The 24732-nt window shown below is 49.2% G+C and overlaps 1 protein-coding gene across 2 annotated transcripts in view; it reads right to left on the bottom strand.

The window, feature by feature from the left end:
- Positions 1 to 5908: 5908 nt before the first annotated feature.
- Rnf213 (ring finger protein 213) overlaps positions 5909 to 24732 on the bottom strand; it is an 88481-nt gene continuing 69657 nt past the window's right edge. For both annotated transcript variants that reach the window (XM_050140020.1, XM_050140021.1), the window contains 19 exons: positions 23934 to 24056; positions 23228 to 23338; positions 22098 to 22340; positions 21310 to 21391; positions 20567 to 20601; positions 18993 to 19087; positions 17364 to 17523; positions 16476 to 16656; positions 15092 to 15183; positions 14349 to 14600; positions 12192 to 12324; positions 11859 to 11942; positions 11100 to 11280; positions 10682 to 10883; positions 9612 to 9689; positions 8741 to 8935; positions 8108 to 8197; positions 7840 to 8018; positions 5909 to 6527 (listed from right to left, as the gene is read on the bottom strand). In XM_050140020.1, the coding sequence (XP_049995977.1) occupies positions 6374 to 6527; positions 7840 to 8018; positions 8108 to 8197; positions 8741 to 8935; positions 9612 to 9689; positions 10682 to 10883; positions 11100 to 11280; positions 11859 to 11942; positions 12192 to 12324; positions 14349 to 14600; positions 15092 to 15183; positions 16476 to 16656; positions 17364 to 17523; positions 18993 to 19087; positions 20567 to 20601; positions 21310 to 21391; positions 22098 to 22340; positions 23228 to 23338; positions 23934 to 24056 (2670 nt within the window). In that variant the 3' untranslated portion in view covers positions 5909 to 6373. The remainder of the gene's footprint in view (positions 6528 to 7839; positions 8019 to 8107; positions 8198 to 8740; positions 8936 to 9611; positions 9690 to 10681; positions 10884 to 11099; positions 11281 to 11858; positions 11943 to 12191; positions 12325 to 14348; positions 14601 to 15091; positions 15184 to 16475; positions 16657 to 17363; positions 17524 to 18992; positions 19088 to 20566; positions 20602 to 21309; positions 21392 to 22097; positions 22341 to 23227; positions 23339 to 23933; positions 24057 to 24732) is intronic.

Here is a 24732-nt window from a genome sequence, read left to right as displayed (position 1 = left end):
GGGGGAGAGGGCAATGCGCCCCAATGCAAGTGTTTGACGCTGTTTTAGAGAACCACAGCGACAGGCATAGGGGCGAGGAGGGTGGCTGAGCAGAACTATAACACTTGCAGTGGGGTAGCCTGGGCTTTCAGGAGCCAAGGAATACCACAGAGTCACACTATATATAAATAATCTCACGTAAGAGATTTATTGGGAGGGGAAGAAAACTCAGGAGGGCAGCTGCCTCTGCTCCAGTAAAAAGCAACAGAGATATGAGCAGAAGACAGGGTTTATAAGGAGGTTCTGGGGGCGTGGGAGGCTATCACGATTTTGGGATTGGTTGGATTTTTATTTTTCTGTAGGGACGGGCCTGGCCACTCTCTCTCTCCCCTGGAGGAGCTGGGAATGGTTGTTAGAGAAGTCTGGGGAGGGGCCTGGCCTTCGGAAGTCCTCAGGCTCTTCCTCTGGAGGAGTCAGACCAGAGCAGTCAGAGATGGCGCCTGGCCTCAGGAGGTCACTAGGGGCAGGGCTTACAGGGGTCTCTGAGAGCAGCAAGGGAAGCTGTCCTGTGCCAGAGTTGGCATAAATAGCTGACCCAGACCAGGGTGTGAATGGTCAGGGTTCTCTAGGGGAACAGAGCAGATAAAATGAAAATACACAAAGGAGATTCAGAACTGACCATGGAGAGTGAGGGTTAGCAGGCAAACGCAATAGCTTCCTCCTTCTCTGTCACCAGAAGGTGTGGTCCAGATTTAGGGTGGGTCTCTGGACCTTGGATAATCCAGTCAAGGAAGTCCCTCACAGGTCTGCCCAGCTGCCTGGGTTTTAGTTGATTCCAGATAGAGTCAAGATGAAAACCAAGAGTAGCCACCCCAGGGAGTCAACCCAAAACAAACCAAAATTGCCTAATGCCTGACGATTTGGTGCAGAACTGTAGTTTTTCTCTTCCTAACCTCACTTCTCTGCCCCATTGATTCCCCACGGGATGGGCACTTGAGGGTACAACCTTCCTGTGTCTGGTACAGTCTTTGACCCAAATGCCCATTCTGTCGGTTCAGGACACAGAACCGTATGTACTGTGTGTCCCTCCCTCTTCATGATATGAGCTCAGCAGACTGGAGATTTTTACAGATTTATTTTTATTTGTGGAAGTCTGTCATGAGTGCAGGCGCCTGTGGAGTCCAAAGGAGCTAGAGCCCTGGAGCTGGAGTCACAGGAGACTGAGCCTCCTGGCATGGGTGCTAGGACTTGAACTTGGGTCCTGTGAAACAGCAGTGCACACTTTAGTTCCTGAATCATCTCTCTGGCTCTGGACTGCAGTTTTGTTGGTTTCCCTTAAGACAAGTTAAAAGAGCCTATGCAAGCAGGCGCCAGCTGGAAGGGCTGGGCTTGGGACTTCTTGCTTAGTTATGGTCTGGTAAACCTGAGCAAATCTAAGGCACTTCCTTTGGAAATAGACGGTTCCTGTTTTATTTCTTAGATCAGTGCCTCCTCATTGCTCTTTCTGCGTTGTGGTAGATGCTGGCGATGAGCTGGGAACAAGAAGATGGGAGGGTATTGCCACTGTGCTGTGCTGGTGTGCGGGAAAATAGTAAATACACTCGGGAAGAGGACTTTGAACTGGAGGTGGGGTGGCCTGTGTGAAGTGATACTTAGGGGACCTGAAGGTTGCTCCACTCCTCCATGGACTCGGGCGTGGGTTGTCATTTTCTTCAGTGGCATGGCCACTGTTAAGTTGCCTGTGATTCAGTAAATAACCTCCCACCCCCTCTCATGCAAGCAGCCACACACAAAAGACACGGGCAAGTAGGAGAAGACTTGTTGGGGAGACGGGTTTCAGTCGGGGAGGAAGGGGTGAGAGAGGGTAGTGGGGGATGAGAGGACCAGAATTCATCAAAGGAGAGGGATTGAGTGTGGCAGGCAGAGGGGACAACAGGCGCAAATGTCCCAGGGTAGGAGTGCGGTGGCGTGTGAGGCAGCAGCTGAGGTTGGGGTGACATGGGCTGACCGTCACCAGGGGAGTTCAGACGTATACACCTAAGTCGTGTAGTCTGAAGATACCTTTCACGAGGGAAATAGAAAAGACGAGGTTAGACCAAATTTGAGTCTGTGATTGGGGAAAGGCTTCCTCTAACACAATTGGCAGGACCTTGAAAGCGGTTTCCAGGGGAGAGAAAGCCTGGTTCCTCCAGAATCACTGAGCGCAGGCACTGTGCTTTATTTACCTGCCCTGTCTTCTCTTTCCACAGAACAGAAGGCATTTTGCAGAGGCGGAAGCTGCAGGGTGAAGAGGTCACATGACAGGCCTGTAGTCCCGGAGCTGGCAGGCAGGAGGGCCAGCACCAGTACTCAGGTATGCCACCTGGCTTTGCTAGAGTGGCCGGGGAAAGCATTTGGTGTTTGGGAGCCACCCTTGCCAGGGGAGATGGGGCAGCAGCTGTGGGTTCTGCGGAAGTCGTGGCTGAGGTGCTGACTGAAAGGAGCACTGATCTGGGTCCCTCTGCCTGGGAAGGAAGCCCAGCAGGAGCAGCCCGAGCAGGGGACCACGGTAGGGGCTGCGCCCCGTCCCCCACTCCGCTGTAGAGCCTGCACTCTGTCCCTCCCCCCCCCACCACCACTCTAGTCCAAATGAAACACTAGTGTGCTGTGCAGCGTGCCTACAGAGAGGGTGTGAGTTGCCAGCGTTGCTGTCTGGAGAAAGGCGCATTCCTCGTGCTCCTTTTCTAGTTGTGTGTGGATCCTGAATGCTCGCGCCCAGGTTGACTTAGCAAGCTGAGGGAGCAGGAAGTGCAGAATGCAGGACACATGTTATTTGCTGCATGCTTGGTATAGAACGCAGGGCCTTGGGTCTCCTGCCCACTGAGCACCCCTCTGGGCTCAGCTGCTTCTGCAGCCTGACCTTCAACACTTTAACCGCCTGTTGTGGAGCTGTTCCCTCCTAACTGAACACTGGCTCCTGAAGGGCACTGAGGGCTCAGGGGAAACCCACTGGGCTCTTAAAACACACAGAGTCTCAAGGCTTATAGACTTGCCCCAAGGTTATATATGCAATTGCTGGGGGAGCAGACACTTGTAGATACAACTGTGAGCCTTGGGGTGCAGGGCTTTGATACCTTGTTACTCAAGCCAGGCTGAGTATTTCAGTGATGCAACCTGAGTCACCCATGCGTCTGTCCCTAAGGTAGACATGTTTGCAGTAATTACTGTGGTCTTTTCTCAGTGTCTCTTCTGGGGTGAATAGATATTTGCTCGTCTGTCCAGGGCTACATGAGAGATGTTCTGAGTCAGGATGTTTCTGTATATGTGTTGCTTTTATTAGCTAATGAATAAAGCTGTTTTAGCCAATGGCTTAGCAGAGTTAAGTCAGATGGGAAGTGATGTGGGAGTGTCATATATCAATCTGTTGATTTCATTGGCTGAGCAATAAAGAAACTGCTTGGCTTAGCTTAGAGCATAGATGGGAGGAGGAAACAGAATAGAATTCTGGGCGGAAGAGGAAGTGAGGTCAGACTCTGCTCTGCTCCCGGAGAGACTCGACAGCTCTGCTCTGGAGCAGAGACACCATGCTTGCCATGCTACACTCTCCCAGGATGGACGAAGGCTAGAATCTTCCCGGTAAGCGCACCTTGGTGTGCTTACATTCATTATTAGTAATGGGCTAGTCCAGGTGCGAGAATTAGCCTGTAAGGGTTAGAGTTCATGGGCCAAGCAGTTCTTTAAATGAATACAGTTTGTGTGTTGTTATTTCGGGCGTGAGCTAGCCAAGCGGCTGGGGTGTTGGGGACGCAGCCCTGCCGCTCCTATTTCAACAGGGAAGTCTTGAGGGGGAGAGTAGGCCCTGTAGCAGCCTAAGTAGAAGGATGCTGGAACCTTACCGGAAGGCCATCATGGCAGTACATAGATGAGTGGACAGGGGTTGATTTAAGATTAACTAGCTAGGAATTAACTAACTAGCTAGGAATACACTTGAACCATTGGCCAAGCACTGTTGTAATTGATATGGTTTCTGTGATTATTCGGGTCTGGGCAGCCAGGAAAGCAACAACCAGTCTTCATTTTCATTTAGTGTTGCTCCTCATCCACTGGTGGGCTGGGGACACCCAGACTTGGGTCACTCAAGTCCTCTTCGAGGTGAGAACACTGGAATTTTCTCTTAGCTGAAGTAGCTCATGGCTATTTCAGTTAACAAATGGCAAAGTCAGGGCTCATCTCCATTTCTGGTAGCTGTCCAGTGAGGTTTCCTCTAGCAGAATGCTCTGAGACCAGTACAGCAGTGCGGTCTCTGCCATAAACAGGAGTCCTGCAGTCCTTTTACTCTGAGGAAAAAAATATCGCCTCATGTCCTAGACTGTAGGTTTTCTGTTCTGAACCCTACTGGATACTACAGCAGGGAAATTCACAGAAAAACCTGGCCGAGGTCTGTGTGCTGTAGAGGTAAACTCTGCACTCAGGAATTGAAGCATTCAAAAATTCATTAGTGTGTGTGTGTGTGTGTACAACCCGAAGTTAGCCAGTTCCTTGCTTCTCTGACAAGGGTCCCAGCTGGAGTCATCAGGCTTGGCAGTGAGTGTCCTTCCTCACTGAACCATCTTCCTGGCACAAGAAGTACTCTCAGCAGTAAAGCTCAAGTTTATTAAAATGGGTCTGACAAAAATAGAACAGTTCACTTTTGCCAGGCTATCTGTGTATTTTGCACACAAGACAGTACATAGACAGTTAAGGCTTTAAAGCATAGCATACAAAATGAAACATCTTAATTAAAATTCTTCATGACAAAAAAAAATGCCTAGCTAGGTCGAAGCCAAAAAAGGCCTTCACAGCAAGAAACAGTGTGGGGCTCAGCTGCCCTCTGATGGCCAGGGCGAGTTAAACCCCAATCTGAGGTATCAGTGGAGATCCAAGGTCAAGTTGGGAAGTTCAATGAGCCCTGTACCCGGAAACATCTATTCAGCAGGAAACTTGGAATGCAGATATCTGGAGACAGGGGCACTTCATAGTTTGGAGTAAGATTATCACTGTCCCTGTGAACACAGTCTGAAATGAGTTACTGCAGGTCTGCTCAGGACAGGGTGTGGTCCAGATTCACCTTTGATGGTGGTCTGTGCCCATGGATGTGCTCCTGACCACCAGTCTGTATTTCTGCAGCTCAGAGCACATGGGCCCTCGAGTTCAAGTTACTGTCTCTGTGAAAGGAATGACCTCCAGCTGTGAACACTGGCTGTTCTTACGTGGTGCGTGCAGGAATAGGGTGAGTCCAGAGGGATCAGGGAAGCAGAGCAGACTGTGACACAAAGAGGCATCACGTCTAGTGAGGACATCACGAGGTCAGGTGGGCTCTTTTCCCGCCTTCTCTTTAAGGGCTTTGTGCTCAGGGAAGCAAAGGTCATGTTGAATGCTTACTGGACAGCTACACAGTCAGTAGCTCTCCACCGTATCTCCCGAATAGCTTTCTTCCCAACCGTGCTAGCAATTGAGCTCCAGGGTACCAGGTTTGGTAGAACAGGGCTCCAGCACCGGGCCATAGTCCCAGCCCCCAAATACCTCTGACCAAGGCTTGTCACACATTTTCCCTTGTCCCCTTTCCCGTTTGCAGTTTGCAGTGCTGGGGAGAGAACCCAGGACGCTGTGTATGGGAGGCGAGTACTCCAGCAGCCACCATCGTCCCTGCTCTCCAGTTCATTCATCATCCTTTGCCCCAGTCCAGTGTTCTCAGTGAGTGGTTGACTTTGTCCCTTTGCAGTTTGGCAGTGGCTCATAGTGGGGTCAGCGTTATCTCTTGTTCATGTGGCCTTATTGCTTGTACAAGCACCTTGGATTTCCTTGTGCTAGTGTGGCAATTTTCATACATCTTAGAAACCAAGAAATATGTGTGTAGCACTTAAAACTTAAGGGACATGAAGGAAGAATAAATGTACAGAAAGAATAAATGTTTTCTTTCTGTACATATTGCACATGTACATTTATTCTTATACATGTGCAGAAAGAATAAATTCTTTTTTGTACACATAGAATAGGAAAAAATGACTGCTCCTGTGCTTTTTCTCTCTGTGCAGTTAAGTGTTGGCCATGAACTATGAGGGAAGAGCCGGCAGTCTTCAGAGGGTCAGTATTGGTTATGACCTGACTGTGGTCTCTTTTTTTGTACTTCTGGAATGTACAAGAGGCAGTTGATGGGCAATTTCTTATCATCATACATGAGGAAGTTTTGGGATAGGCGCGTGTTCCAGAAACAGCTCGGCTCTCTAAAGCTGTCAGCTTGTCTGGTGTGTGTAAGCCTGGAATCCAGTGCGGTGCCCCCCAATTTTCTTCACGCAGAGGCACAGCCTGTGTGGGGAGCTATGAAGGGAGGTAGGGAGGACCTTCCTCTCCAGCCAGGTTTGAAGGCTGAGCTGCTCTACCTCGCTTGACGGTCCTGTTTTCGTGTGGCAGCCGCTTTCCACACTGAGATGCAGCTGGACATGAGGATCTCCTCTGGGAACTGGGATTCCACTTCTGGAAGGACATCGCTGTCTTTAGTCTCCATGTAACTCACTAGCGTGTCCCTGAGGCTGTGAAAGCAAGGAATAAGAGAGAGTTTGTAACATCTCTGTAACTCCAGTTCCAGGGGATCAGAATCCTCTGACCTCCCCCAGGAAATCAGGCATTAAAGTGATGCACAGGCTCGTATGCAGGCAAAACAGCACACACATACAATAAAAATTTAATAGAGATAAACAGTCCCCAGTTAAGCAAAAACCATCAAGGGTGTCATTCACAAATGGATGATGAGTGTAAAGTGTGCCCAGCCACTGTGTGTCTCCAGATCAGGATGTACAGATAAGAGGAGACACTGGTGTTGGACCCATGTATTGACATGCTTGGAAGAGATGGCTCAGTGTGTTCTGTAGCCTGTACACACTGGTGTGGCTTTTTTTTTACCAACTCTAGAGTGAATATTTGTGTGACATAATAAGAGTACTTGATATCAGGGAAATATATGAGTTTGTCGTTTCCATGTGATCCACATTGGCCCCAAACTTGCTGTGTAGCTGACGATGACCTTGAACTTCTGATTTTTCTGCTTCTAACAGTGCCAGGATTGTAGGTGTGTGTTACCATGCCCCATCTCTGTAGCACTGAGGGATGAACCCAGGGCTCTGTGTATCCTAGGCAAACAGTCCACCGATGAGCTACATCCCAGCCTTCCTTCCTGTTTGCCTGCCTTTGTGTGTGTGGTATGTCCATGTGTGCACATGTCTGTGCATGTGTATTCAGTGGTCAGAGGATGGCATTGTGTATCTCACTCCCCCCTTATTTCTTGAGACAGGATCTCTTACTGAGCCTGGAACTTACTTTTTTTCCAGCTGGCCAACAAGTTCCCAGGGTCCTCCTGTCTTCCCCTCCCACATCCCCAGTGCTGAAGCTGCAGGCATAGGCAGCCACACCGAGATTTAATATGGGTTCCAGGGATCTAAACATAAGTCCCCATGCTTGTGCAGCAGTCAAACCTGCTGGGCATTTCAGGAACCTCCTCCTTCTTTCTTTTTAATCACAAGGGACTAAAACCAAACGCAAGAAATTAAAACTGAGGACGCCTGGAATGGGGGACACACACTCCAGTCCCAGCTCTGTGTAGGCAGAGGCACATGGATCTCTGAGTTTGGGTGTAGCCTGGTCTATAGAACTCTAGCGTTCTAGGACACCCAGAGCTACCCAGAGAAATCCTGTCTTAAAAATCTGAAAACAAAACCAAAGGTACAAAATAGCAAAGGCAGGGAAAATTAGCAGAAAAGTGTCTTGGATAAGTTGGGAGTATCTTCAAGTCTAGGGGAAGCCACTGGACAGCAGGGCATTCTGCCAGCAGCTGTACAAGGCCATTACCTCCATTTGGGGTTGAAGCCGCTCTCAGCCTGAGGGCCCCTGAGTTTCAGCATAATCATCTCATGGAGCTCCAGGAGGAAGGTGTCCAAGCCTGCCTCATTCAGGAATGTGCTGAGGAGCCTTGCGTGCTGCGGACTGAGGTCCTCTTTGTATTTGACATCAATTTCCCGAAACGGCTCCTGAAGGATCAACAAGCCATACAGTAAGACCTGGGAAGACCTGGGTGCTCGCTGCTCCCTCCGCAGTGGAAAGCAGAGGTGGGACTCACTTTGTTCAGTCGCAGGCGCTGTTCTGACTTATGTGCAGATAGGAGCTGCCAGAGGGCAATGACGTGTCTCAGCTGACATCTGTTTAAGGCCTGAAAGCAAAGCAGAACCTCGGTGGAAGGCCAAAGCCCCAATGTGTCACCCTGTGCACTAAGGAGTCTAAGTACACACCATAGGCACGTTCCCCCACTTCTGTCTTGAGCTCATGAGACGGTCACATCCACAAAGGAGCTGACCCACCCCTCACAGTCTCCAAGTTCTGCCGCAGAGTTGTGACATTACACATTGTGCAGATCTGCACTGCTCACAGATGGTGACAGCCTAGATGGTCAGTCTCCTTCTCGAGTGTGCTGTGTGCATGCTGGACAGGTTGTGTGAGGACCGCTCTTGATGTTCCCCTTTCTGGGGTTCTGACATGGATGCATGGTGGAATTAGGTAGGAATCTGGAGCTTCTGGGAGGGTCATGTGATTTCCCATGCACCGCCTTCCCCTCTCTGCTTTGAGCATACTATGACTTGGAACTCACTCTGTAGCCCAGGCTGACCTGGAACTGGCAATCTTCCTGCTTCACCCTGGAAGGTGAAGGGTACTGGGATTCCTGGGATATTCCTGCAGGCTCAGCACTGGTGCTTACCTTTAAGATCAGCGCTGTCTGATCGCCCATCTGTAGGACATCTCGAATGTACACATTCAGGTCCATGCCAGGATCCCCACTAGCTGTGCTCAGAAAACCCAGGGTGACTTCTACGACAGACAGGGCTTCACAGGCATCGCTGTAGGACTGCAGCTGTCCTCTGATGGCACTGATGGCTGAGTTGGTGAGTGGGCTCTGGGGAACAAAATGCAAGGTTAGGGTTGTGGTTGACATCTTGTTTCTCACCAACAGGGAAGAGTATACCTTTGTCACAGGTCAAGGTACAGCTAGGACAGAGTCTCCAGAGAGCACACTACAGGCAGCACTACAGACTCCACAGTAATGGAGACAAACTCACTGAACCTCGGACAAATCTTATAGCCAGGCGGTGCTAGCACACACCTTTAATCCCAACACTGAGGAGGCAGATGAATCTCTGTGAATTTGAGACTAGCCTGGTCTACAGAGCTAGTTCCAGCACAGCTAGGACCGCACAAAAAACCATGCCTCGAAAAACAAACAGGATCAACAAGACAGAAACAATCCTATGAGGGGACAGAGCCATTCAGCTTCCTCTCAGACTTGCTAGAAATGAGCAGGGATACATTTCAGTTCTCTGGCTGTTTAGCCTCAGCGCACACAGCTGTGATATGTTACTAGAAATCTGCTCCTCATGATGACTGTGTAAACGGAACAGAAAAGCTCTGTGAACTGCTGCCCTGCTTCCTGTGTAGTAAGCCTGGCTTACAGGAGTCCTGGGGTTCTTCAAAAGACACTGAGCCGCTAGTGCTCACAGAGGACACAGGATGAGGCTGGAGCTATCTGGAGCGGATAGAGCCTCCCAGAGAAGGACAAGGGCTGTCAAGAGCACCTGTGCCGTTTTGTTCTTGATGGTCGTGAAGAGATGCTCATAGTTCCAGTCATGTCTGTACACCAGGGTGGGTATTCCCTAAATTGGAAGAGAAAAGTTCTTAGAGGTGAAATCCACAGTGGGTCCCCAGTACCTCAGCAATGGGACCCCGCTACTCAGGGTGTTTCTGGGAAAGGCGGCATTGCCTCAGGGATACTGCCACATAGATGCTGCATGACACTGAGTATGCACGGGGCCCCAGAGGACCAAGCGCAGGAGGACAGCCCATTTACCAGCTCTTCAGTAACTATTAAGTCTAGAGCTCAGCAGACAAGGAGGTCACTCTTCTGGACAGCACGGCTGTCAGAATGAATCAGAAACACTTTGGGCTCCGAGTCACAGCCTAACTGTAGACTCCACAGTAAACTAATGGATGTCTGTGGACACGGACAAACACACAAGAGTAGTGTATCTGACCAGACTGGATCACCAGCTCTCCAGATAAGGAACAGAGATGTGGCTCTGGCCACTGTGTTCCTTGGTGGCAGGAATCCTATGTCTGAGGGCAGGCAATTAATAGATTTAAGGTAACTGGAAATCTGAGCTGGAGCCAGGCCATAGGGCCTTCTGTGCCAGGTGAAGGGAGGCAGTAGGGTGCCATGCTGGGCATCAATACAGAGAGGATCCAGGGAGCCAGGATAGATGGCTAAAATGACAGGCGATGGCAGTTAATGGATGAGGACACACAGAAGGCACACTGGTACCCGGCACAGAATGCTGAAGACCAGTGCAACAGTGGCAGAGATCTTTGGAGGTGTCCTTAATTATGTCAGAAAAACTAAAGGCTAAGTCCACTGAGACCAGAGGATGCCTTTGGGAGACTGAGTTTCAGAGGGTGGTACCAAAGGCCTTGAGATCACCACAGGGGAGAGGCTGATGAGGCTGTGACCATGCATGCTTTGGTGGCAAGGAGATGAAGCAGAAGAGACTGTGGCTGGCATAGTGCACTGTGGTGTCCCTCAAAACATGAATAAGGGTCCCTTACTCATGACAGACACACCAAGCATATAACTAGCAGAGGCTCAGCCTACCTGCAGGGTCAGCCTGGGCTTGCCCTGGAGGAAGCGGCTGCTGATCTGCCGCTGGATCTTCTCCAGGTCAAACTCTTGTGAGGTTTCTCCACCATGCTGCACTTGGTACTGGCAGTTGGAGACGATCAGTGGAATCAGGTCCCGTTCCACGTCGTAGTGGATGACATGCAGGTCAGTAACCTCAGAGGTGTCTACAGAATAGCTGAGGGACACAAGACACATGATTGATATCAAAAGCAGACACATGCAGACACCCCTGCTTCGGGCTCTGTGAACTGAGCAGGGGAAAGCTGTATGTCTGTGCAGGACTCTGGAGAGAGCGGCTAAGGGAGGGTCTGCCATGGAAGAGCAGAAGTTGGCAGGGGTTCAGAAGCCTAGGGCTGGACAAGCACCAAGTTCTGTTGACTTGGGCACACACCTGCTGTTTTCCGTGGAGAACTTCTGCACCGTGTTGACCATTTGATTGTGCAGGCTAATCAAGTAGCTGACCAAGGCAGTTGCACAGAGGCCCAGGCCCCGTCGCCGTGGAAGGATGACCTCAAATTCAGCATCCAGATCCAAGTCGGAGCTGCAGTAATCTTTTGGTAGCTTGATCTCACCTGGAAATGACAGGGTTATTCCTTAGCAGCCAGGTAGGGCTTGCTCCATGTTATTTGATCAAGGTGAGGGAAAGAGGCTCACAGACATAGTCCCACCAGCTGACACACTTCAAGGACCTGGTATTAAGGTCTTGCCTCTACCAGATGTGCTGGCAAGTTTTCAGTGATTCCAGATCTTTTGAAACCCAGTTTTTGGATTCAAGAAGAGGGAGGCTCTAATTCCATCATACTTCTCAGATCCTGTACTGGCTAGTCTTATGTCAACTTGACACCAGCTGGATTCCCAGAGGGAGCCTAGATTAAGAAGATGCCTCCATAAGATCCAGCTGTAGGTCATTTTCTTAATTAGTGATCGATGGAGGAGAGCCCAGCCCATTGTGGCTGTTGCCATATTTGGGATGGTTGTCCTGGATTGAATAAGAAAGAAGGTCAAGGAGGCTGTGGGGAGCAAGTCAGTAAAGCAGCACCCTCCATGGCCTCTGCATCAGCTCTGCCTCTGGGTCTCTGCCCTGCTTAAGTTCCTGTCCTGACTTCCTTTGATGATGAGCAGTGCTGAGGAAGAAATAAACCACACTCACCATTGGTCTCCAGTGACCGCCTCAGTGCGTTCCAGGTGGATAGGAAGACAGCGATCCTATCATGGTACAGCTTTCTCAGCCCATCTGTTGAGTAAAGCATTTGGTGAGAACCATGACAACAGTACAGCCTAGTTCTGATCCACACAGTACAAGTTCTGATCTCTGGATAGAGCCAACTCTGTGCTGTCCTGCTGCAGCCGAGCTGGCTGGAATTAGTGTCTCCTCACCTCATGCTGAAAGCTCAAGACACATGGCCCCTGTAACAGAGCCCTTGTCCCTTCCTCTGTAAACAGAGGGTCCTGATTTCTTCTTAGAGCTTGGGCAGAGTCTTACCTGATTGGTGACTGCCAATAAAACCTCGGATGGAACTGTGCTCTGCTTCTGAAACGTTCTGGAATCGTTTCACTAGATCTCTTTGCAAGGCCAATATCTCAGGCAAGAATTTCACTAGCCTCAGTTCTGCTTCCTGCAGAAAGGAAGATGGGTAATAGTGATGCCTCTGATTAATCTAAGAAATACTGTCGGGCAGGTATTCTTTGTGGGGGATTGATGCTGCTGATCCAATCTGGTCAGTGTTTCATCTTCCATAGTTATGTACCCTAGAATTTAAATACAAGTAAGGGCCACCCCATTCTTTCACTAAGTACCCACAAATGGCTTGCAGGGTTACACTGTTCTACACACAGCCCACCCAGAGCCAAACCTATGTGCCAAAATCCAACAGGACAGAGCTGCCATGAAGACTGCATCCTGTCTCATCCAGTAAAACATCAACCCAGGATAGACGAAATACCTAACTGTAGGACCCAAAACTTCCAGAAGAAACAGGGAAACATGTTGGGTGAGGAGTCGTTTCTGGACAGGAATCCAAATGTACCAGTCAGGTGGAAAACCATCTCACCAGTCAGCAGGTGAGTGAGGAAACAGCAAGGGACAGGTGCTGGCCAGGATGTGCAGAAAAGGGATTAGCATTGCTAGTAGAGTGTAAGTATGAACAGCTATCATGGCAAAAAGTATGGAGCATCCTCAAAAATTAAACGTTAATCACCACACAGTCCATCCTTTCTTCTGGTTCTGCACACACAACAGCTAAAACAGCCTCAGCCCAGATGCCTGTCAGCAGACGAATGGGCAGAGAACGTGTGGTGTGTGCCTCGAGGTGGACACGCAGCCTCCGAGCATAGGATGGATACAGTCCTGCCATCAGCATAGAATGGATACAGTTGGCTTAGAGGTCACTTTACATTTATTTGTTTTTAAGATTTATGTATTTTATGTACATGAGTGATCTGTGCATGGCTGTCTGCATGCCAGTAGGTGTCGTCAGATCCCACTATAGATGGTTGTGAGCCGCCATATGGGTGCTGGGAATTGAACTCAGATCTTGTGGAAGAGCAACCAGTGCTCTCAATAACTGAGCCATCTCTCCCACCCTAGGAGGTCACTTTATTAAATGAAATAAGTCAGGTACAGAAAGATAAGCACCAGACATGTATGGGCTAAGGGAAATTGACTTAGAGGAAGGATGGCAATCACTGCTCTACTCCACTGATCTCCAGGGACCACCTCGGAGTGCTCCATGTGGACAGGAAGACAGGGATTTGATCAGGTAACCGCTTTCTCAGCCCATCTGTGGAGCGGCAGATGGAGGAGAGAGGTAGAAACGTTGGTAAAGGAAGGGGGCTTCACCACTGTGTTCTGTGTGCATCTATAGAAATGTCCCACAGGCTCCTTTACCTGTGTGTATTATTGTGTTTAATAGTTATCATTATTAAATTATAAAGAAGAGAAAGTTAGTACTGGCTATTGTTCCAAAGCCTCGGACCCCAGCTTCCTCAGCCAAAGAAAACTACCCAAGAGAAGTCACAGCGTTGACATGAGGACATTTCTTCTGTGAACACCAGAAGTTTCTGAGTCACTTGCTGTCTGCAAACACTGGTTCTCAGGGAAACCCACTATGCTCGAGGACCCCAGTGGGTACAGGAACTGTGAGTGTTTCTGGGTCTTAGACAGGATTACTGCATCTCATAGCTCTTCACCCTGCTTCCAGCCCACATCCCCACTGCAGTCTGTGCCTAGAAGGTCTACAGACTGGGAGGAAGGTTTTACATACTAATAATATTTGCAGTCAGCAGGCTCTGCAGATGGTCACCCGCTCCAAGCTACGAGGAGGAGACATGGCTCAAGACCTGTACCTTCAGTGTTGTTGCTGAGTGGCCAAGTAGTCTTCTGGCCCTCAAGTTCTCTTCAGGTGACCACTGACCAACTTGTACCTAGTTTACATGTGACTCTGCTTCAGACAGCCTGAGGGCTGACGACCTCCCTCTCTCCTTGAGTCTCCTGCTGTTCACGTTCTATTAGAGCCACAGCACCTGCGGCTGCTCAGAGCTCCACCCTACGAACCACTATTCTGAACAAAGGTTCAGGGTTTATTCGGTCCTGGGGATCATCTGCACAGAAAACGCTAGGTCAACCAGGCCTCACTTGTACCTTTTGGAGAAAGCGCCAGAGAACAGGCACCGTTTCTTTGCCGTTTTTCTGTTCCACAATATGCCGCAGGTACTCCACTGTGATCTTCTTCCTGCAGCTCCAAATCTCCGAGCAATGAACCACACTCTTTTGGGGCAAGTGAGGCAGGAAGGTTGCTGGGTCCCTGTATATGATTTTGGCCACGGGGTTGGAGCTGATGCGCTCATCTTGGCTGATAAGAGCATTTACAGTTGCCAAGGTTTGGTCAAGATGCTGGGTGAAGAAAATGACACAGAATTTTCCAACTGAGGCACTGCCGCACACAGGCTGGGACACCTAGTAACTCACTGTTGCTGCCCTCCTTGTCTTGCCTGTCCCATTGCTGGTTCCTGCTGTAATCCAACAGTGCCTGTTGTAGGGGTTTCCCTCCCTGTGCACAGGGGACGAAGAGGACCACACCTGTTGCTTTTCTTTCCTCACTTTATTTGTGCTGTGCATTGCTCCTCTCTGACAGAAGGGTCATTCATCCTCAACTACTGTGCATCCCAGCAGGTCTCTATAGGATAGAGTGTCTGGTTCCCACCCTCAGATGCTGCTGTCTACAGTGACGATAAACAAGCTGGAGGATGAGGACACTGAAATTTGAACCATGGTAGAGGCTCCTGCAGCTCTTCCCCAGGGATGATGGGCAAAGATTGCTCGGAAGATATGTGGGAGACCCCTACCCTATCCTAGAGAAGTGCTGAGTGACCTTCACAGCTCACCTTCAATTCAGGTAGAAGAAGAGCTTCAAGATGCTTCTCCCAGTTGTTTCTGGATCCTTTGGTTGACAATTCTGCATTAAAATTTAATACACCTACAAATAACATAAGAACGTGTGGGTTGCTGTAGAACAAGAGCCATAGAGCCTAGATACAGTAAGCACGAAGTAACTGCCAGTAGAAAGTCCTATGTGGGGGAAGTAAGCCCTTTCCTAAGTTCCCTAAGGATGTGAACTGTCCCGGACGCAGTCTCTGCTGTTCCCACCTTTGTGACAGCATTTCAACCTCAGACATGTCCTCTGACTGATTGCTGCCACCACAAAGCCATTTGAACAAAAGTACTAAGGACAGAACCTAAAAATCACAAGCCCAGGAACAGTGACGGAGGCCAGTGCCACCATCAGCTACTCCAGCTGCTGCCCCTCAGACCGTCAGGCAGAGCAGGCAGAGCAGGCAGGACCTATGAAGGTGGTGCAGATTCTGAGTGGTGGAGCCTTCTAGGACTCTGTCATTTGTGTGAAATCACAGGACAACTCAAACCCATGGAACAAATTCTCTGCAATGCTGACTGAGAGGGAGGTCCAGAGGACTGAGGTTTGCAGGTGGCACTTTTTATTGTCACTGCCTTATTATAAAGTAGCACAGTGGGTCAGGCGTGGTGGCACACTCCTTTAATCCCAGCACTTGGGAGGCACAGGCAGGGTATCTCTGTGAGTTTGAGGCCAGCCTGGTCTACAAGAGCTAGTTCCAGGACAGGCTTCAAAGCTACAGAGAAACCCTGTCTCGAAAAACTGAAAAAAAAAATTAAAACAAAACAAAATAAAAAACAAATAATGCCATCTGCAGTGACATTTACTGCCTTTCCTAATAGACTTAGAGGCTTAGGCAGAAGCATCAGCTCAGGGAGCAGTGCTTGCTTTGTTTTAGTGCGCTGTGTACATGGAAATAGTGCGCTGTCAACGCTGGGGCTAGCGCACAGCCATGGAATTTTTAGTAACAAGCAGAAGCAAAAACAGTGACCGACTTTTGGACACACATCGCCTGCTTTGGAGGACACGTGTCTCCAACACAGTGGGTTTTTACTTGTGGTAAACAGTCCTGAGAAGCAGAGGTCTGAGGTCCTTGTTAGGTATGTGGATGGATGGGAGAACAGAGCAGCCTCTTTGCCCCAGCAAGAGTTCATGCTTTTTCTCCCATCCCCTCTCTGTTTATTAAAGAAGTTTACTGTGAAGCCCATACTGGTCTCGAATTCACAACAATCCTCCTGCCTCAGCTTCCCAAGTACTAGGGTTCCTGGTTACCATGCTTAGCTCAAGTTTAGTTTACTCGCTCAGGAGCCATGGGAAGTGACCCCTCAGCCCAGCTTAGCCTTTGCCCCTTTGCTTACTCTGGCTAAACGTGGGGTGCCGTTCCTGGAGCAAACAGCGCAGGATGAGGTGTACCACATGTGTGGTCTCGTCTGCACTCCTGCCCAGCATCTTGTTTAGCTGTTCCAGGTTTCTCTGGATGTGATGCTGCAGGAAGCCTTGTGGGTCCTGGACCTGAGGCTTAATGATTCTGATCAGGGCCTGTGAGTAACAAAACAAAAGTTCAGAACACTTCGTGAAAGAGGAGGTGGTGAGCTCAGGAGCATGGCTTCTGCGTGATGGATCAGCAAAGGTGGAAGAAACAGGTAAAGCAGCCTGTGGTGTTGTCTGAGTAGATGGCCTCAACCTTGAACTTCCCTCCTCTTGGCTAATGCTGCAGTGAGGGAGGTGCAGCACAGATGCTGCCCTTGGAGAGTGAATCTGTGCTGACATGTCTGTGCGGCTGACCTCTAGTCTCAGAAATGTAGAAAATTGTTGGTGTCAGTTCAAATAAACAAACTGGGCTTCAGTAATAGAACTATGACCTCTGGAGCACTGTGAAAAAATATTAATGAAAAATGAAATTCTGCTGGACAGTGGTTGTGCAGGCCATTAATCCCAGCACTTGGGAGGCAGAGATAGACAGATCTCTATGATTTTGAGGCCAGCCTGGTCTACAGAGTGAGTTCTAGGACAGCTAGGGCTACAGAGTGACTCTGTCTGGGAAAAAGAAAAGAAATGGATATTATATAATCTGACAAGCACTCATCCCAGTCCATGCTGTGGTGGAGAAGGCCAGGAGACGTTAGCTTTCTGTCACCTGGCAGATTGGGTACCAACAACACACTCATACTTCACAGACCCCGGGAAAGGGCTGCCTGGAAACCACAGCAGGATCTTCCCCCTGTGTAGCAGCTGATCACAAGTACCTGGGGATTCTGAGTGGCTCCCACAAGCATAGCCAAGTGAGTGAGCAGCCGGGTGAGAATGAAGACCACTGGGGACAGCCCTCGGTCACCTGCCACCGCTTCACCACTGGGCTGTGGATTGCCCAGCACGTGGCCCGTCTGTGTTCTGTCCTCGTTAATACTGGAAAGGAAGAGAAGAGACAAGGGAGATTGAAAGAGGATGCTCTCCCTAGCTACAGGGGCACCTCAGGCCCTCAGGACTGGGAGATAGGGCTCCATGCTCCGAGGAAACAACGTTGAAAGTCCTTTTTCTAGCCTGGGACACCTGCCTATGCACCATTTTCTTTTCAGGCCTGCCTTCTGGCTGGCCGACTACCCCAGGACCCTGTTTAAAGGGGTACAGGAAATGGTCACGGCTGCTGATCCCTGAGAAGGCCTCAGAGGAGAAGCAGGCGCCATCTCTGGGCAGCTGGAGTGGGGACATTTTGTGCCCATGTTTGTATTTTCCACGTTCTTCTCTTTTCCCCAGTCGTAAACTGGGATCCGAGGTCTGCAGATCATTTCACATCATGTGTAGTAGGTGGCAGATGCAGTGTGTGCACTCAGTTGCAAAGATATTGCATGTGGAGAACTCTGCTAGGTCTTGGAGATGAGCAGCCGGGGTATTGTAAGCTTTCACCACACAGATGGACCAGAATGTATGGACTGCATCAGGCCCACCAACTAATCCTAAGGGTGTGACCAGCTGCACTGTGTCAGAAGCCGGGGAACAGATACTTCTGCTGGAACAGACCCTCTGTCCCTTCAAAGCCAAACAACTATAAACCAAAGCCAGGGCAGCTTTGCTTTCTTATCCAAGTTCCCTAACAGTGCACTAGGACAAGTCTTTCTACAACGCTCATACTGTGACAGGCACTGTGGACGATCTAGATGATGCCAAGCATACGGGAAAGGTGTCATTCTCCTTAATTCCTGTGCCCCCTTATAGAAGGGACAACTTTCATGAAGGGTCTTAGAATGTGGTGTGGGTGTCCTAAAACTCAGTCCTCGCCCAGACCAGGGCATGGCAATATTGGACAAGTCCAATTATGTGTCCTTCATCTTGAAAAACAAAATCAAGTCAGGTGTGGTGGGTGACATTTCCCTGTAATCCTAGCACTCAAGAGGCTGAGACAGGCCTCGGCCACATGGCAAGTACCAGGACTGCCAAGTATGAGATCCTATGTTAAAAGCAAAACAAAACAGTATAAAATAAAAGCCAAACTAAACCCCCAAACTACAGGTGGGTGGGAAGGAGATGAGAGAGAACTAAGATAGTTTCCAGTGTAAGTCAGGCAGCGTGTGCTGAGACAGGCAGATCCTGTTCCAGTTGGTTGGAGCTACTGTCCTGAATCAGGACATCTGCTTACAGACACAAACCTCTACAAGGAGTAAGCCCAAGGACCCACAGAGCATGTCTGTATTAGCAAGTATTAGTGTGCAGGCCCTCTGTGTTTAAGACCAGTGACAGCACCTTATGGTTTCCCGATGACAGGGACCTTGGCCCTGGTGGCGAGCATGACAGTGTCACAAGTCAGTGACAGTTTAGGAGAAAGAGTAGGGACCGTCCTGAAGCCCAGGGCCGGTTACTAGGAGGAGCAGCTCACATACCTGGTAGGACGGAAGCCCGGATTCGGCCTGTGATAAAGGCCTCCAATCGGAGCTCGGCAGTCCGGACAGAAGCTCTGCTCCATTGGCTTGCCGCACTAGAGTGAACAGTAATGTTTCATGCATGACTGCCGCTGTGTAGCAACCCTGCTCAGCCATAGGGGGTCACTGGGGTTGCTTCATCTATGCGTGTATATATCGGGGTGTGATATGGGAGACAGGGTGGACACTAACTGTAATATGTTAACCGTGGGCAAATGCAGACTTGATAAAAAGCAGACTTAAGTTTGAATCCCAAATGGATTGGCACCTGTTAGGAAACCCTGAGCACATTTTGCTTTCTCATACCCAGCTCTTTTTCCTTTTCCTGGACGTGTATACTCATCATAGGGCTTCAGGGTCTAACACCAAGATACATACAGGCTGTTACTTGCTTCCAGCATGATCTTTTATATCCAAGGGAGATTTTTTATTTTTATTTATTTATTAGTTTGTCTTTTTTTTTTTTTTTTTTAAGACAGGGTTTCCTCTGTGTCCCTTTACAGCCTGTTCTGGCACTTGTTCTGTAGATCAGGTTGGCCTTAAACTCACAGAGATTCACATGCCTCTGCCTCCCAAGTGCTGGGATTAAAGGTTTGCGCCACCACTGCCAGGCAAGACTTTTATTTTTTTTTAAATACAACCATAATATTTACAAACTTAATATTCATTAACTCCTTAAAAGAGTTAAAAGGAGCTGGGTGGTGATGGTGCACACCTTTAATCCCAGCACTTGGGAGGCAGAGGCAGACAGTTGTCTGTGAGTTCAAGGCCAGCCTGGTCTACAAAATGAGTTTCAGGAAAATCAGAAAAAACTTAGATGGTGGTGCATATGTTCTACAAGACACGGCCCATAGCACACTAAAGCAGCCGTAGCTCTAGAGTGCAGAACTCCATAGCCCAGAGCAGCCTGGGGAAGAGCCTCTTTCTGCCACATTTCACGGACAAGCAAGTACATGAATCTGAGATAAAGTGATCAATTGCTTCTGGATTTTAACCTCCATGTCGCGTCTTTAATAAGCGTGTGTCACCCTAACCTGGCAGCCCCGGTACTCAGCAAGCACAGGGCCTGGGGTGGACATGGATTTTCACTGATGGCGATAACATTCCTTCTTCTACATGGGCCTACTCTTGGATGTCTTTCCCATTCCCTGACCCCTGCTGTGTGGTCTGAGGAATCCATGACTGCCAACCAGCAGCCCTTTGGGGTCCATGGCCTTGAGACAATGTCTGGAAACATTGTAGCTTGTCCCTCTTCCCGTAGGTGTTGGCACTAGAATCTACTGCATAGATGCCAAGCATGCTGCTTCCTGTCCTAAAAACCATAGAGCAGGCCCCCAGTGGAGCCTGCCTGCCCGCGGTGCTGCATGCAGACCATGGGAGAACAGCCCTCAGCAGTCAATCCTATTGGAATTCCCTGAGTGGTCCTCAGAGCAAGCCTGTGGTTCACCAGAGGGCAAGGTTTCATTCTTTCCCCCTCTTCTCAGCCTGGAGGGAGCACATTTTGAGCTTCCACCCAGACAAACACCAAAACTCACCTCTCCTACAGAGCACGGATGGCCATTGGGACAATCTGTTAAAAGAATAGGACACACATTAGCTAGTAAGGGGCCACATGACCCACTGGGGCCCACACTCTGCCCTTCTGATCCTGACCAAGGATAATACGACCTCAGAGCGTTTGTAGGAACTGAACTACCCGGTGTATTGTAAGCCCGCGTCTGCCGTGTGCCCCGTGCTATTATACATGTGGTAGTGAGAAATGTCTGACCTTAGTTTTAGAAACCAAGAGAAATTAGATTCCCGATTCACATGTAGTTAACTTGGCAGTATGGTAGGTAGTATTTTCCTCCTTTCTTTTCTTTGGATTTATTATTGTTATTGGCCACAACATTACAAATAATTTAAAAGATTATTTATTCAAAGCAACATGAGCATTCACACAAAGCCTTGGGTCACGTGACTTGCCCTCCAGTTCTGTGCATCAGAAGAGCGATCTTTGGGTCAGAAACTGCTGTATTGTGCTGTCTTTCTATGAGTTTCACAATGTTGCAAGTCCCTTCTCCCAAATGGAATGTTCTGGAAAGTACAATGAAAAGGCCCCTTGCCTGGACTCAGATGTAAGAGGGTAAGGCCCACATGGCAAGCAGAACATGGATCCTGTATAACCCTGTTGTCCTGCAGGTCACCAAAGGCAACTGTAGACCCCAAGCTTAACCCATGACCTTTGTAGTCACAGGCTGATCATCTGTGCTCAGAGGAGCAGGATGCCAACACTTACTGTACCAGTGGACACCTTCCAGACCCGTCCAGCTCCTGGCTTGAACCAGCAGGTCTTCAGGCATTGTTGGGAGGAAAGCATTCTGAAAGACCAAATCAGGACACGTCATGATAAGTGACAATGTGGCCTTAGAACTATGGGCCAGAGCAAGGAAGGTCTTAACTTCTCAGCCTAAAGCTATTTATCAGGGATGCCTATGGTGGCTAATCTTGGCTTCAGTCTGATTGGATCTGGAATCAGCTAAGAGATAAACTGCTGGGCATACAAATGAGGGATTTTCATAATGAGGTTATTTGAACTGGGAAGACCCACCCGAAATGTGAGTGGCATCTTTCCACGTGAGAGGAGGTCCTGGGAAAGCTTTGCTATTTGCCTGTTTCCCTTCCCATCGTGCCGGCCCGTTCATCTCCTGCTTCTGTATTGCCTGTTGCTACCGCTGCCATCTGTAAATGACATCAGTGTCTCCCCGGGAATCCTCTAGGCCTTCTGTGTCAGATTGGGACTACAGAGGCCTCATGAACTGAGCAGCTCTGGAGCTCTCGGCCTCTCCAGTGTGAAGACCGCCACTGTTGGACTACCCAGACTATATCACTCCTTTCAGCCTAATCTGAGTACTACAATGCTCAGAAGTCTTGGGGAGACAGCAGAGGGAGGCCAAGGTCCCACCACCACTGTGGGCAGATGGATTAAAATAAAACACATGGGTTTGACTGTTCCCAAGTCCACAGGTTTGCTGTCCACAGGGACGAAGCCCTGAAGATACAGAGGGAAAACTGAAGTGATCTTACTGCCATGTTGGCCGGATCGAAGGCCAAGTTCCTCAGGGGTGCCAAGACTCTGTTTTGTCCGCACAAGAATATGATTGCAGCATGGACGGCCATTTCAGTCACTGTTCCTTCCAGGCTGCCGTGAGCAGAGCTGGTCCGCAGCAGGGGCAGAGCATTATCCACTAGCGACTTGGCAAAGCAGCCAATGTTAGGAGCGGAAAGGATCTTGCTCTCCTCAATGAATTCCTTCATAGCCTCGCATTGCTGATGAGAAAGATGTTTTAACATTAACATGTTTCAAAACAACATTGTAGGGCTGGGCACAGTGTACATGTGTGAGCCTTTGGGAGGTAGAAGTAGTAGAATCAGAAGTTTAAAACTAGCTCAGACTCCATGATACCTTGTATCAAAAAGCAAAGAAACAACACGCCCCAACACTGTACATGGGTGTGATAATGCACATGTATAGTCCCTGGACATAGAAGGAGAGGAAGGAGGTTCATGAGTTTGAGGATGGCCTGGGCTACAGATGTACAGCAGACCTTGGATCAAAAAACAGAAACAGAAAAACAGACCCGCTGAGATGCTGTGGTCTGCACAGACCCAGCATGTACAGTGCCATCCCAAGTACTGCAGAAAACACAGAACAACACTGAAATTTCATGGTTTGTGCCTTATCATCCACATTTTAATAGCAGACATCAAGGTAAATGTGGATGAACGATCACAGTTGAAGGGCAGTTCCTCAGAGAAGAGACCTCACATAGAAACAGTTTCATGTTATCTTACAGTTTTGAACTCAATTTTAGTTGTAATTCTGCAAGCTTTGGGTTAAAGTGAAAATAGGTCTTCCATCTAGTAAGGGTAAAAACCTCTATCATAACAGCCGGGCGGTGGTGGCGCACGCCTTTAATCCCAGCACTTGGGAGGCAGAGGCAGGCGGGTCTCTGTGTGTTCGAGACCAGCCTGGTCTACAAGACCTAGTTCCAGGACAGGCTCCAAAACCACAGAGAAACCCTGTCTCGAAAAACAAAACAAAACAAAACAAAAAACTCTATCATAGAGAATTATGGGCCTAATTTGTGTTTGTGACTTTAATTCAGAAATCCCTCTCAGAGATGAGGTTGCAGACACTGTGTTGGACTGCTCACCTCTGGTTTTGGATGGAGGGTGGTGTTGCGGGAACGGTACAAAGAAGCCACCTCTCTGTACAAGGCCAGCAGTAAGTAGGCCGTCTGCTGGGCTTTGGAGCTTCTGCAGGCCTGCAAAGACAAAGACCTCAAGTGAGATTTAGAGGTTACATAGCTCTTCTCAGGCCCTTGACCCTGAACATATCTGAGGAAGGGGGAGCATCTTCTGGCCACAGCTCTGGGGTTCCATGGTTCACACACATTGCTATTGCTAGACAGACGGCATCTGTCCCCTTGGTGACTGTTTCCTAAGCGGAGACAGTGTCTGATTTCCCTTCTCAACGCAATGGCAGAGTGAGCAGAGACTCACACAGGCAGACAGAGAACAGATTGAAGGTTGGAATAAAACCCTGGCATCATCCTCAGAACAGTCAGGAGCATGTGTGAGCCACGACTCTTCAGAGGAACTTTGTGAGAAGTGTCAGTCCTGAGTGAGCCCGGAGCAGCTCCTCAGAGTCTCGGTACCGACAGGGCAGCTCAAGTGTCACTACACCCGTTACAGCCATAGGCTTCCCTTGTAGGGCAGGAGGCAGGCACATCTGATTGCTAGTACAGTGTCACTCTAGGGGCTGCTCAGTTGCACTCTATTGTTTGACGTATGTTCAGGAAGATGCAGGCCTCCAGGGAGTCCCTCCTGTTACCAGAGAGAAGTCCAGACGCATCTTACCGTCAGAGCAGCCCCAATGTCCAGGGTCTTGCACTGGAGCACAGCTTTGCCCACGGCATCACGAAGAGCCTTGTATTTGTCACCATGTACTAGGTACCGGTCCATCTGGCTCGGGTCGTCCTTCTGCAATCCCAGAAGTACAGAGGGTTAATCACAGTGGGATAATGAGAGGTATTTTGCAAAGAACTCTAGACAGACAAAAACACCAGACGGTCCCCTGAAACATGGAGGTGGCTGAAGAGGGACCCCTACTGACTCTCTTTGGAGTTATCTGAGTCTTCTGTAGCCTGGATGTCTGGGTGGGGCCTGTGCTGACTTTGTAGCTGCTTGCTTTATCCACTCCCAGCATTGCATCAAGCCCAGGTGACAAAAAGTTTGTCACTTCTAAGCTCCAGTGGGAATGAATATGATGATAATAAAAATAAGAAGACCAGGATTGCTAGTGCCATTTTACAGTAAGGACTGACTTCTACGCGCCAGGAAAGGCACAAGAGTGAGACCTTAGAGCCTTGTGCCTCGGTCATCGCTCTTAGCTCTGCCTTCCTGTTCTCTTCCAGCTGCCAGAGGTAGAAAGGACACAGTTTTCTGTCAGGGCAGAAACATTCATTTACCTTCTCTGTATCCAGCTACGTGAGAAATCAAACCTGAACACACCAGAACTTCTCACACACAAACACACACAAACACACACACACCACACACACACACACACGCACACACACACACCAATATCCCCTGCGGTAGGGTGGTTTAACTCATGCTGAAGCAGAGGCAATGCCCATTTTCCATCTGGATGGGG

The sequence above is a fragment of the Alexandromys fortis genome, unplaced genomic scaffold (genome assembly GCF_014885135.2).
Source record: "Alexandromys fortis isolate MF-2015 unplaced genomic scaffold, M_Fortis_MF-2015_v1.1 scaffold_39, whole genome shotgun sequence".
Classification (NCBI taxonomy): domain Eukaryota; kingdom Metazoa; phylum Chordata; class Mammalia; order Rodentia; family Cricetidae; genus Alexandromys; species Alexandromys fortis.
Note: the sequence above shows the minus strand (reverse complement) of the source record. Positions and strands in the feature narration are given on the sequence as shown.